General features: G+C 43.4%; 1 protein-coding gene and 1 long non-coding RNA gene across 4 annotated transcripts in view; one reads left to right on the top strand and one right to left on the bottom strand.

The window, feature by feature from the left end:
• Positions 1–12046, top strand: part of CPNE8 (copine 8) — a 961735-nt gene that overhangs the window by 171848 nt on the left and 777841 nt on the right. For all 3 annotated transcript variants that reach the window (XM_085654090.1, XM_085654092.1, XM_085654091.1), the window contains exon 2: positions 2334–2374. In XM_085654090.1, the coding sequence (XP_085510216.1) occupies positions 2334–2374 (41 nt within the window). The remainder of the gene's footprint in view (positions 1–2333; positions 2375–12046) is intronic.
• Positions 7016–12046, bottom strand: part of LOC146856075 (uncharacterized) — a 35812-nt gene continuing 30781 nt past the window's right edge. The window contains exon 4 of the long non-coding RNA XR_014980900.1: positions 7016–7900. This is a non-coding gene — a long non-coding RNA (uncharacterized LOC146856075). The remainder of the gene's footprint in view (positions 7901–12046) is intronic.

Raw genomic sequence — 12046 nt, 5'->3', positions numbered from 1 at the left:
CAGTCCAGGTAAGAAAGATAACATCAAGCCTTCTTGGGTCCCTTTGACGCTCCAAGCCCCCACACAGAGGTTTGCCGGGGTGTGAGTCGTAGTGAAAGTTCAAACGGCTCGCCGTGTAGTCACGGGCTGCACCTGGCAGCTTCCCTGGCGTTGCCTGTGACGGAGGTGAGCAGGAGTTATTCCAATCGCTTGGAGAACAACATGAGCTGAAACAGCAGATGCCAGCATTACTCCCACCGCTTGAAGGAACGGAGCCTCGTTCACGCCACTGGCCGGCGCGTAAATATCCAAAGGAAACCACTCCAAATAAGGAAAGGTACGAGGCCTCTTCGGGAAAACCATGGAAGACTTTATTTAAATACAGCATGGGCATAATGCATTTCGGCACTGTTAGCCTTCTTCAGATGCCGCTGTAAAAACGTAGATGGTCCCGCCCCTGCCTTTAAATGTCCTGCAAAGCCCCCATTGGAGGATGACATCCAGCCCCAGATCACGTGTTGCACTGCAATACACATACATATATATATATTACCATGCAGTAGTTATAGTTAGGTCAAACGTTCCATAGACAGATTATTTTGTTTTGCTGATAACTTTGACCCTGTTTGATGAACCTTCAGGAAACTTTACTGATAAAGATTGATTGTATCTTCCTCAGCTCCTTCTTGGAAAGTTTTGGGGTGATCCATTAAAGAGTGAAAAACAAAAAGCAGCTGAAAAGAATTACAAGCAATTTTGTAAAAGCTGGATCTTTCCTCAGAAAGCATGCTTTTTGTTATTTGGTGTAAATCTGTTCAGCCCTTTTTGAGACATTAAGGTTCAAATGTTAGTGCTTTAGTGACACTTGATGTCCAGAAAAATGCTTTGATTGGCTACTTTAAAGGGAACTAATCAATGATGATTGATTGATCACAACCGAAAAAATATTTTTGGGCAGCGCAGCCATTACGGGACTACGGTTCATGGTCCCTGTTTCCTGAAAATCAATTAAACAAAGAAAGGGGACAGGGTGAGCAAACCATGACCCCAAAGGCACCTCCCTTGATTGGCTGGGTACAACATGGACAACATGTTGTGGCAAGGATTACAGAACTCTCGGCATGGTCCCCTTTGAAATGCATTGCAGTGAAAGCCTGTTTTTGAGGGTTACCAAAAGGAGCACATATTGAGGGTGATAACATGTTTTAGTTATAATATATATATATCATTTCTTGGTGGTACCAAACTAATTTTAGGAATTGTGGTGTATTCTAAGGTGATTTTATACTGTGTAAATGCTGGTTCTCTACTGGGATGTGATGAACCATATTTGAGAGAAAGCTGTTTTCTCTCATGATTTTCCATGGAGGTTATGAAAGGTGTCCTGAAAGCTAAACTGAGAGCATATTTTCTGCAAATTCCCACTATCTTTCTCAGCCATGTGAGAATAAACTCTGACATAGGGAGAAAAATATGTAATTTCAACAGCTGTAGCAGCCTTTCAGTGGATCCCTCGGTGTTCTACTACAGCCTCCCACATTGTTGTAATGAACAACTAGAGTGCTACTATTCTTATTTAAGAGTCACACAGTAATGACTGTCAGTAAGGTGGGCCAGATGTGAGACTTGAGATGGGTAAATACAATTATAAAAAGGTGGACACTTTTGGTGCTGTAAGTATAGAGGTTGCAGCAAAGGCAAAATGAAGAGAAGATGTTGCTGAGGATGGTGGTGTAGAGAGTGGACAGAAGTAGATTCATGACCAAGCCTTGGGAGAAGCCTATTGAAAGGGGTGTGAATGGATCAGAAGATGTACTTGGATGCAGACAGACTATTTAAATTTGCTTCAAGAGCCTCAAACATTATCCTTTTGTTACAATATTATGATATTCCCCATGAAGGGACAAGGGCAGTGACAACAATATTTTTTAGTAGTTGGCTAAATGCTCACCATATCATTACATAAGTGGGGACATATGTGAGGTTTGAGAGAAGGGAGAATCGTCAATTTGGAGAACTTACGGTGTGGCAAAAATGTTGCAAGCTAACCTGTTTGACTAAAATCCCTTTTGGTACGATAGATTGGAACACCATTGGAATTTATTGGGTCCCACTGAGTGCAGAATAAGGTCTCATAATATGCAACCATGTGGTAAGGGTTTGATGATCATTACCAGAGCCAGTAACAGCAATAAGGGCTAACCTCCATTTGTCTGCCACGTTCAGGTGAAGTGACATGGTTGTACTACATTAAACGTTTTTATAGCTGCATAAGTCAACATGTCATTACTTGTATATATGCAAAACGCATGCAACAACTGAAAGTAATTTTTCACCTTTTCTGTTTTTAACAGAAATCTTTTGGACAGAGACACATTTTCAAAATCCGACCCAAGTAAGTAACAGATCGCTTTTTAGTTATATTTGCATACCCTTGGTGCCATAACGTTACTGCCTTATAGAAAAATAGAATTATATATGCTTAACATTGATTAACAGGAATGTTTTTCACAAAGTGGGTATAGTGACATAAAAATAGACAGCAAGGGTGACGCTCGAGTTATCTATGACATTACGTTGAACGCAGAAATGGATAACATTACTGTTATTGAGTATTACCCATGGCCATTTTTTTAACTATGTATGCCCTAACCAAATCATCTGTCCCTGGTTCAACAACAATGCATGGGTAGGGCAGTGTGGGGCAGCCATACGCACCCTGGCCTAACCTGCCTCAGTCTCCTGAGCCCTGTCACACCTGGTGTTATGCCACTCTCCTGGCCACTCCCTCAACATCACACCTCTCCCTCTCTCCCCCCAAAAAAATAGAATACCTGGCATCATGCCACCTGCCTACATGGCTCTCTCTTCAGTCTACCCCTACCCCAGTCAAATATGTAAAAAATGATGCTTGGTGTCCTTTCACCCACCAACAGTCCTGGCTGTGCCTTCCCTCTCCCTGGCAGAGAACCAGCGCCACACTGACAAACTGCGTTTAAGCAGCCCACATTTCTTGTATGACATAGCAACAGTGGGAAACAACTTTATTTCCCACTTTTACTAAGTCTTAGCTGTAAATAACCAGGTTTAGAAATTCTCAGTAAGAGCTATGCATACCAAACATATACTAGAGCAATGTCTTTCTCGTAGCGGGTTCATTTTTGTCTAATGAGAGGAGCTGTCGTACCAACTAAATTTGCTTTTTGGAGAGATCGAATCTGTACTGATAAAGTGAAAATGGTAACAGTGCGCACAGGGTTCAGCAAGTATTATGATTTGGTACAGCAGAAATCATCCTCTGTTTTAATTACTTGTTGAGTGCATTAATACGTTGAATTAGAAATGGCTATGTTACACTTTCAGATAAAACATTTAAGCAAGGCTACTAAAACGTTATAATGTTTTAATTTTACTACATTTTTAATGCGTTGATTCATTTATGCTTGAAATAAAATATTAAAAAGATTAGACCTGTTAAATCACAAAATAAAAAATACATTTAGGAAATTATTTTTTTATTTTTAACGTTATTGTGCCAGCATTGTAATGTCTGTTTAGAAATTGCTTTACATCTTCATGGACGTCAGTTCACCAAAATGCCTGGGGTAGCAGTAGTTACATCACATGCCCTTTGTCCCAGATGACATCACAGGAAGTGAAATTATATGACCATTCTCATCTGTCCCCTTATAACCTCTACCAACTGTTTCCCGCCCATGACCCACTCCTTCTGTGTCTCACCTGCTCTGTCTCTTTATCACTGCTCTAATTCTCCTCTACATCCCCACCGCTGTTGCAGGCTCCTACATTTTCACCTCATTATCACAACTTTGCTACTGTTTCAGCCTCTTTATCATTAGTGTCTTCATAGCCCCTATTTTCCACTAGTATCTCCCCTTCTTTTTTCGAGGTATCTCTCACACCAGTCTCCCTCTTAATCACCTCTCTCACCCACAACTCCTCCCCTCTCTGAACTTTCTTTCTGACCTAACTACTGTTTCTAAGCTATCTCTTTCAGACATCCATCTCCTTATCACTTTATTCTCACACCCTTATCTTAAACCTTTTCTGTCGCCCTTACTATGTCTTTCTCGTATGTTGTCATATATATTCTGTGTCTTTCTCACATCGCTCATGTGTCTCAACCATTCTCACACCTGCTGCGCTCTAATGTTCTTATATTGGTCTCCTCCATGTTAGCTGTCTCTTTATTATGTCTCTCACACATGAAATAGAAATACAGCTGTTTTAGTCTGTCACTGATTTGCCACTCTACAGTGTCTGCTTCCATCTCATCTCTCATTCTTTTGTATCTTCACTCCTGTTTCTCCTGCACTGATTTTCCTTTTCCCCTCACATGCTCACAGACAGCCGAAGGAGAAGAGCTGGCCCGGTTCCAGGAATTTTTTTATGGGTGGGCCAAGGGTGCATTTGGGTGGTCCAATGCAGGCCCAATTTATAACACTTCTGAAGGCCCTAGAGTTACACATGGACATCGATTCTCCAAAATGCCAGGGGTAGTGGAAATAACATCACACATCCTTGACCTTAATGACATCACAAGAAGTGACATCATATGACCTTTGACCCTCAATCTTCCTACAAAGTGAAGTCACATGACCTTAACCCTTATAACATCACAATAATTGACATTGCTGAAGTTATAATAAAAGCCATATTAAAACATGACTAATACAATAGCAGAACGTTGAAAAATGTCTGTTTTAGATACCACTTGTATTAGGGTGCTAATGTCATGTGAAAGGAGATCATTGGTCGTGTATCTTAGTTTTACATGAAAAATTATGTGTTCATCTAAAGAGGACAATTCCACATTTATCCTTAGATAATGGTCAGACATTTATGATTCCCATGTGGCTTCTTATGCAATGAGGCATGCACCTCCACTATGAGAATATTATAATGTATGCCACATGGTGCAAGGATGCCTGCGTCATGGGGAGATTGTTTTTGTGCAGTAAGGGGCACCTTCCTGCACAAAAATAATCACTGAGGCATTTTCCTCTTTCAATGCATGCTGTAGAATGCAGCACGCATTGAAAGAGGAAAAAACGAGGAGAAATGAAAACATTTCTCCTCGTTACGCCTCGCTATGCCACCTCTAGGGTGGCGTAGCATTCAGACGCATCTCCAGATTTATGATTTCTCGTAAATCTGGAGATGTGTCTTGTTCCAAGGGTCTTGCGTGGGAACACCCACAGTAACACCCATGGAACGCCCCTTCAACACAAAGTGCTGCGTGTGAAGGGGCCGTATTTACAAGGAGGGGAAAAATCACACAGTGTGGCTTTTCCTGTCCTTGTAAATATGGAGGAGCCACCTGTGCCACCAGTACGTCACGAAAAGTGACGTAATGGTGGCGCAGGGTGCTTGTAAATCTCCCCCACAATTTTTATCATAGTTCTAGTTAGTATCATGTCCATGCCTGTGCACACTCCTAAAACTACAACCAATAGTGGGTATTTTGTTTTGGAAAGGACAACGTTACCCCAGATTGATAATTAATGTAAACAAAGTGAAAAAGCATCACAATGTTTGGCCGTCCTCATGGCCTCTTTTGCCGACTGGGAGGGCCAAAGGTCATGTTTGGGCCTGGAGTAGAGACGCGTTTTTGCTGACATTTTGTTTGTGTATCTCATGTTCTAATCCTGAGCGCATGTGTCCGTGGTAACTGAAAGCTTCCGAAAGTAAACATGGCTCATAAGAGCCCTCTTTAACCCCTTCAGCGCGGCGCGGATTTCCGCGCCACGCTGAAGGTTCCGTGCGCGGGCGGGGCCATGACGGAACGGTTCCGTCATGCGCACAGCGCAACCGACGTGCATGACGGAACCGTTCCGTCATGCGCGTCGAACGGGTTAACTTTGTGTTCCCTTCCACTGCCTTTAGATCATAGGAATCACAAAGGCATTGCCAGGGGTAGCAAAGGGCAGACCAGGGATTGCAACTGCGACCCATGGAGACCCCTAAATGACTTCTGTGATTCCACTGCATGCACCTTCTTCCAACATTTCTAGCACTATATAGGGAGCCTCTTAAGGTTACATTAATTAATATACTTGCCTAACCTGTATCTTGGTATTTGTAAGATTAAGCATTATCAAAGGATCTTTTTTTGTACATAATAATTCCTGGTATCATCAGGAACTCTTTCTTTCTCATTTACCCTTGAGCCTATGGCCTATTCTATCATAAAGTGTCCTGCTTAATATAGTCTTATGGTAGGTGATGCTGAAATATAAGTTTGAAGCATGTGTCTTTTGTAGATTCACATAATAACAGTTCTCTGAAAGGTTGTTTTGCTCAAAGTCTTTTATTTCTTCTTCCCAAATTACTCAAAATACTGCTAATAGGGTTACTCGGTTGTTTCTTTACCATCCTGGCCTGTTTTTTTAAGTCGTGGCCAGTAAAAGTGTTGAAAATCCTGTATTTTTCCCTTCTGAAACATTAACCTAAAGTAGCAGACACACAAAGAAATAGGTCGATAAGTATTTGAGGGTTGCCTTAATTGTTTCAAAATGCTTATTAAAGCAAAGGGATAAATGTCAATAACAGCAAAAAGTAAACAAATGTACAGTTTTCCCTTTCTAAGAAGTTGGAAACCTTAACTGGTGACTAAATAAATCTAAAGTTCAGAACGAACCAGGAAACAGACTTTAGTTTTATCTGTTCCACAGTCTGGTCAGGAAGTGTACCTTTCTGCTATAGTATTATACTACATGTATTCATTAACTTCAATACCGATTTGGTAGAAGCAGTGATGGAGCGCGGGTCACCAGCTCTGGTCACTCATGCACCTAATACTCACCTAGGTCAAAACCACATTCACACAATAAGTTAGTAAACCCCGCTGGCATCAGTTTTGAGTAATAATACCTGTAATTTTGTTATTCACCTTTACCAAGTCTTACCAATTCAATACATTTTGTTTCATTTCCTCGACGAGTCAGGTTGCTGAGTTAGTTTAAGGTAGAAGGACTTTTACCTCTTTACTCTGAATAACCACAGACTCAAGAAGTTTTGAAAACTTTTATCTAAATTAATTTGTGAGTCAAAATTCAATTACAGTAACCACCTTCATATTAAGAGGCAAAATACACCAAATAATTTGTAGCAAATTGAAATGATCAATGATGACGGTACCTGGAAGGAAGAAAAGGGGAAAAAGTACGGCATAGGAATAAAGGACAGGTTTTCCGTAATGGGGGGCCCTAATAGAATCTCCAAAACAGGTCACAGGTAGAGGAAACAGGCAGATTCAGATCTGGAAGGATATCTTCTTCTAAAGTACAACGCCAGCGTTGCACCCCTCTCTGACACTAGTTTCCCTTTTCTGCAATCCCTCTACATGAATAGATTTATCGATCAGTATCTCAAACTCTTGGACAGAGTTTCTGGCAGCAGCAGGGTCTGAGACAGCGTCTCGGAAAAGGACTGAAGCAGCAAACGCGTTGGATCAGTGACGAGTTGGAATGACAGATCTGACAAGTCAGACAAATTTTCTAGCTATCTTACCTCAATTATACTGTTCTTGATTCGTGTACCACCCCCCAAAGTATCAATTCTTATGTCTTCCCTTATTCTGATTGGTTGAGATGAGGAGGTGAGTTCATCACACCACTTAAAATTTTAACATTTTCTCTATGAACCGTTGTCTATGTGCCTGCCCCTTAATTTTCTTTTCCCATAGCTTTATTCCCACACGCATTTCACATTACTCAGTAAATTAAACATTTTATTCAACATTGTTGCATCCGCTGGGGTCATCAGTGTGACTTTCCCAGGCTTCTTCTTTCAAGGTGTCCTTGGCTGAGTGACACGGGTGCCGTCATTGTTTTCGTCCAATCTTTATGAGCATGCGCGTAGTAGGGATTCCAGTCACCCTCCGAGGCCCAAATAAGAACTAATAATATAGTTAGAAAAAGAAACATTAGAACACATAAATAAATGATTTCACTGTATACCACTTATCTCTACTCTATCCCCATTTACTTATTTTAAATCTTTTGCATTCGTGTTTAATACAAATTACAAATTTAGTTTATCAGCAGCAGGTGCTTTAGCGTGTGAGTTCCAAGCGGCCATCTTTAGTGCCATTGCGCAGCTGCAAAAGTTTCCCACCAAAAGCGACAGTCATACTACGTAGATGCAGTAGACGCATGCGCAATAGAAATTCCGCGTTTTGTCAGCCATTTTAGGACATTCAAGTTACCGGTTAGTAATGCACATAAGAAAGCTTCCCCTGGATAAATGTGTTTGTGATATCTTGCAGTTTTAGTATTTACAAAACAGATTGATCACTTTGTTACATGTTATTTGAGAGGACTGAATCCAAGCAAGTTTATTTTACGAATCCTTGCTCCATCAGCAGCATCAATACCTTTCTATCAAATGTGACCCAAATGTAACACCCGATATCCATGGAAAGATGAGCACTTGGTCTGCAACGTTTATTTGGCTACAGGTCCTGACTAAAGAAAGTATTGGAGCTAGACTCTTAAGCCACAATGGTACAGGAGGACTCAAGAGATAAACTTCGAAGACTGTGGGCGACATTTTTAAGCAAAGTCATCCACACTTATAGACATGGATGAAGAGGATTAGAGCCATTGAAACAATATCCCTTTCAGAGGCCTGCTCCTCCGGTAGAGCACACAGAGGAATACCCACTGAAGCCTACAAAAGGGACACAATACTTTACCCTGTAGAGGCCTCATGGAGGAGCATAGAACATTAGTACCGTCTTCCTCAAGAGAACAGCATATTTTTATGCTATTGGCTTCAAACTATACACGGACACTTATCGAAGGATAACCCTCAGGGCCACTTGTTGTCTTGACAGTTCGCCTTGAAAGGAGGAGGCTTCCAAATCTTATATGGCCTGGAAATTCGGATCAACCTAAAAGAGAATTGGTCAAGATACTTCCCTCAGGTCCGAACCAGCCCATATCATGCCTATGGTTGAGCATTAAGCCACATCTCAAACTAAATTATATAGGTCATATAGTAGCAAACATGAATATTAAAGCTCTCAATATCGGTTAAACCAAAGTAACCCAAGATGTTGAACAAATAACTTTTGAAGATGGTATTTCTGTGGAAATGAATTATGCGGCTACCTGAGAAAATAAATATTGTGTAGTATAATACTAGGTCCATTTCTTTTATTAGAGATTCAGGAACTAAATCATCAGTAGGCCAATTAATGCTGAAACTGTTACTGTGTACCCAGAAGTGGAGGTTCAGAGTGACTTAGATTAGGAACCTGAACATCTCCGGAGAGAGGATAATGCATGTATCATTAAATAATTTATCTACAACATGAAGGTCTGGATACCTATACATTCTTACCTTCCCCTACAGATTATATGTCTGCATGTTATGCAATAATTCAGGTAGCTTGCCACCGTCATACAGTAACCATGCAGGAAGAAAAGCAAACTGGAGTTTCTTTTGTGAATTACCAGAAAAGGCTTAATTAGCTAGTATATATGAATGTTGAAACATTTTTTATGTTTGAAAAAGGTAGTTGTATTATGCCAGTTCAAGATGTCTCTCCCCTAGGGTTTTAAAAAAGTACATGACTGAAAGACGTGGCCAGGCCAGGATTGGTGAAAGATGTGAAAGCTTGGAGCTCCCGAAAGCCTCGGGCCCTGAAGCCTCTTAAATGTTTATTTACACCCTGATCTTGCCATCAGAGGTGTCGGAGCCACCTCTACACAAATTGGCACTGGCTGAGACGTCGTGGGTGCCCCCTGAGGCGATGGATCATGAAAGTAGCCGACGTTCTTGACGCTGCTCGGGCAACCGGCGCAATATTTACTCCACCAGCCCGAGCTGCAGCATTGACAAGGAGATGATCGGATTGCATCCAGCCCCACACATTCCGGATACTGAGAGCTGGCTGGCAGTGCTGTGCGAGTCAGCGTGGCCCCCTGGACGATGCAAATACGGCCCTCTATCAGAGGGCCTCTTCTCTATAGATGCCAGAAGTGGGGAGCTCAGAGGGGACTGCCGGTCTCTGGGTCGGCTGCAGCCTTGTAGGCCCCTGGCCTTGGATCTTGACAGAATGGTAAGTGGCTACGGGCGAGGGAGCTCCCTGGTTCTCCCCTGCCCCCCGTACTCACTGTGGCTCCACTGCGCCACCCTCACGCACCCCTCAGAACACCAGCCACATACCAGCATGGCCCTTGCCGCACCTTTCGGACCATCACGGTTCCTGCTTAATGTTCCATGGTGGATCTCCTGCTGTAGGGGACAGAGTGGGTGAGTGTCTCCTGTTAAGCCTGGGGCCCCATCCTGCAACCGGACAACACCCTGGTGAGACTAACACTTTCTGCACGAGGGCCTCGCTCCTGTCCTGACTTGGAGAGCCCAGTGTACCCCCGGGGGGGGGGCAGCGACTGGGAACTATTGCCTTTCTTTTTGAGAGTCTTGGGCACCTTAAAGCACATGTAGATGCCTCAGGCACTGATGCATACATGAGGGGGCTGGGCTCTGGTGGTGAGCTCTATGGTTGCCATGCTCCTGCGGCACCGATTAATCACACTCCCTGGAGCAGTACTATGCGCTGGAATCGCTGGGTGTCTGACCTGATCGCATCAACAGTTGTGCCTGCGCAGAGAGTACTTACCGCCTACAGCACCATACCCATGTCGCAGTGTCTGGCTAGCCTGCATCCCCAGGATCCACCCTGTCTTGCGCTCTTCCCACATTATGGTGTTCTCCTGGAGATGCTGATCTCCGAGCTGCGTGACCCAAACCTCCGCCTACATTCCTCCGTTCTCACATCGTGTAAGGGGAACCACCTGCAGGTTTTGGACCATTACCTCAGCAGAACACCACACAGCAGCCTTGCCTACAATGGCCAGCTCAGTGGTTTCCCTTTGGGCAAAATCAGCGACATTGATGATATTGGTAGAAAGAAAGACCCAGCTTCGCAACACTATGCGGGCCCCCTGCCCTCTCTATAACGCAGATCTACATGGACATTTTTTAGCAGACTTTCACCAAGAGACAGATTCCTTGGAGATGGATTTTAAAAGCTGTTTTAATGATTTGCACAAGGACATTACTGCAGTTGGAGATCAGGTGGACAAGCTGGAATGCACCGTAGAAGCCTGCGTAGAAGACCGGGAAGACCTGAGGAGAAGGGCCAATGCTTTGGAAGAGCAACACATTAAACTCCAGGCCAAGCAGAAAGACCTGGAAAATTTGGGGCAACGCAGCAACCTGTGCATCGGGGCAGAGGGGGATGACATTATGTCTTACACCAAGGACCTTCTGATGACCATACTGGGCGACCAGAAGGGCAGCTCCCTGATGCTGGACAGGGCTCACTCTGTCCCTACTGTCCTGGGTCAGCCCAATGCAACCTCAAATATCCTTACTAGAGTCCAATTTTTCCAAATTAAGGAAACAGTGCTTCGAGCAGCAACGGGTAAAGCGGACATCGTATTTTGAGGCCATTTCAGGATCTATCCCTGCTGACCCTGAAAAAAAGGCAGGACTTTAAACTGTGACTAAACATTTCAATATCAACGGGATCAACCCTTCGGCCTGCTTTTCATCTGGATAGGGAAACAGCGTATGGTCTACTCCCTTACGGAGGTAAGATAACTCATCGGATTTTCGGCAAACACTACGAATGAAGACACATCTCCCTCCACTTTCACGTGCCTGGATTTCTGGTGACCCAAGTGGCTTACGGTTCAGCGAAGGGGACAGCACCGCAACATCAAGTCAGCATGAGCCTCGAACACAGCAAAAGTGGATATTATTGCGCACCTTCAGAAGATGAAAACGGAGCAGACTCACTCCTCGGCCAAAGACAACTAATTCATGCCACACATTCCTGGATCCCCCTCTTGATTTTCCTTTGCTGCTCCTTGGCCCTCCAATCTACAGCTCACCTAGCAGGGCTCAGGATGCGGAGCTCAAACTCTGTTTGTTGACAGTCTCTTCTGCTTGTTCTTTTCCTTTCACAGGATTCATTTAATGGGCACACTGTCTACTAGAGTTGCTCCTGGCCTCCTACCCCCCCACTAAG

Source organism: Triturus cristatus, chromosome 4_1 (genome assembly GCF_964204655.1).
Source record: "Triturus cristatus chromosome 4_1, aTriCri1.1, whole genome shotgun sequence".
Taxonomy (NCBI): domain Eukaryota; kingdom Metazoa; phylum Chordata; class Amphibia; order Caudata; family Salamandridae; genus Triturus; species Triturus cristatus.
This window is presented reverse-complemented; position numbering and strand designations above follow the sequence as displayed.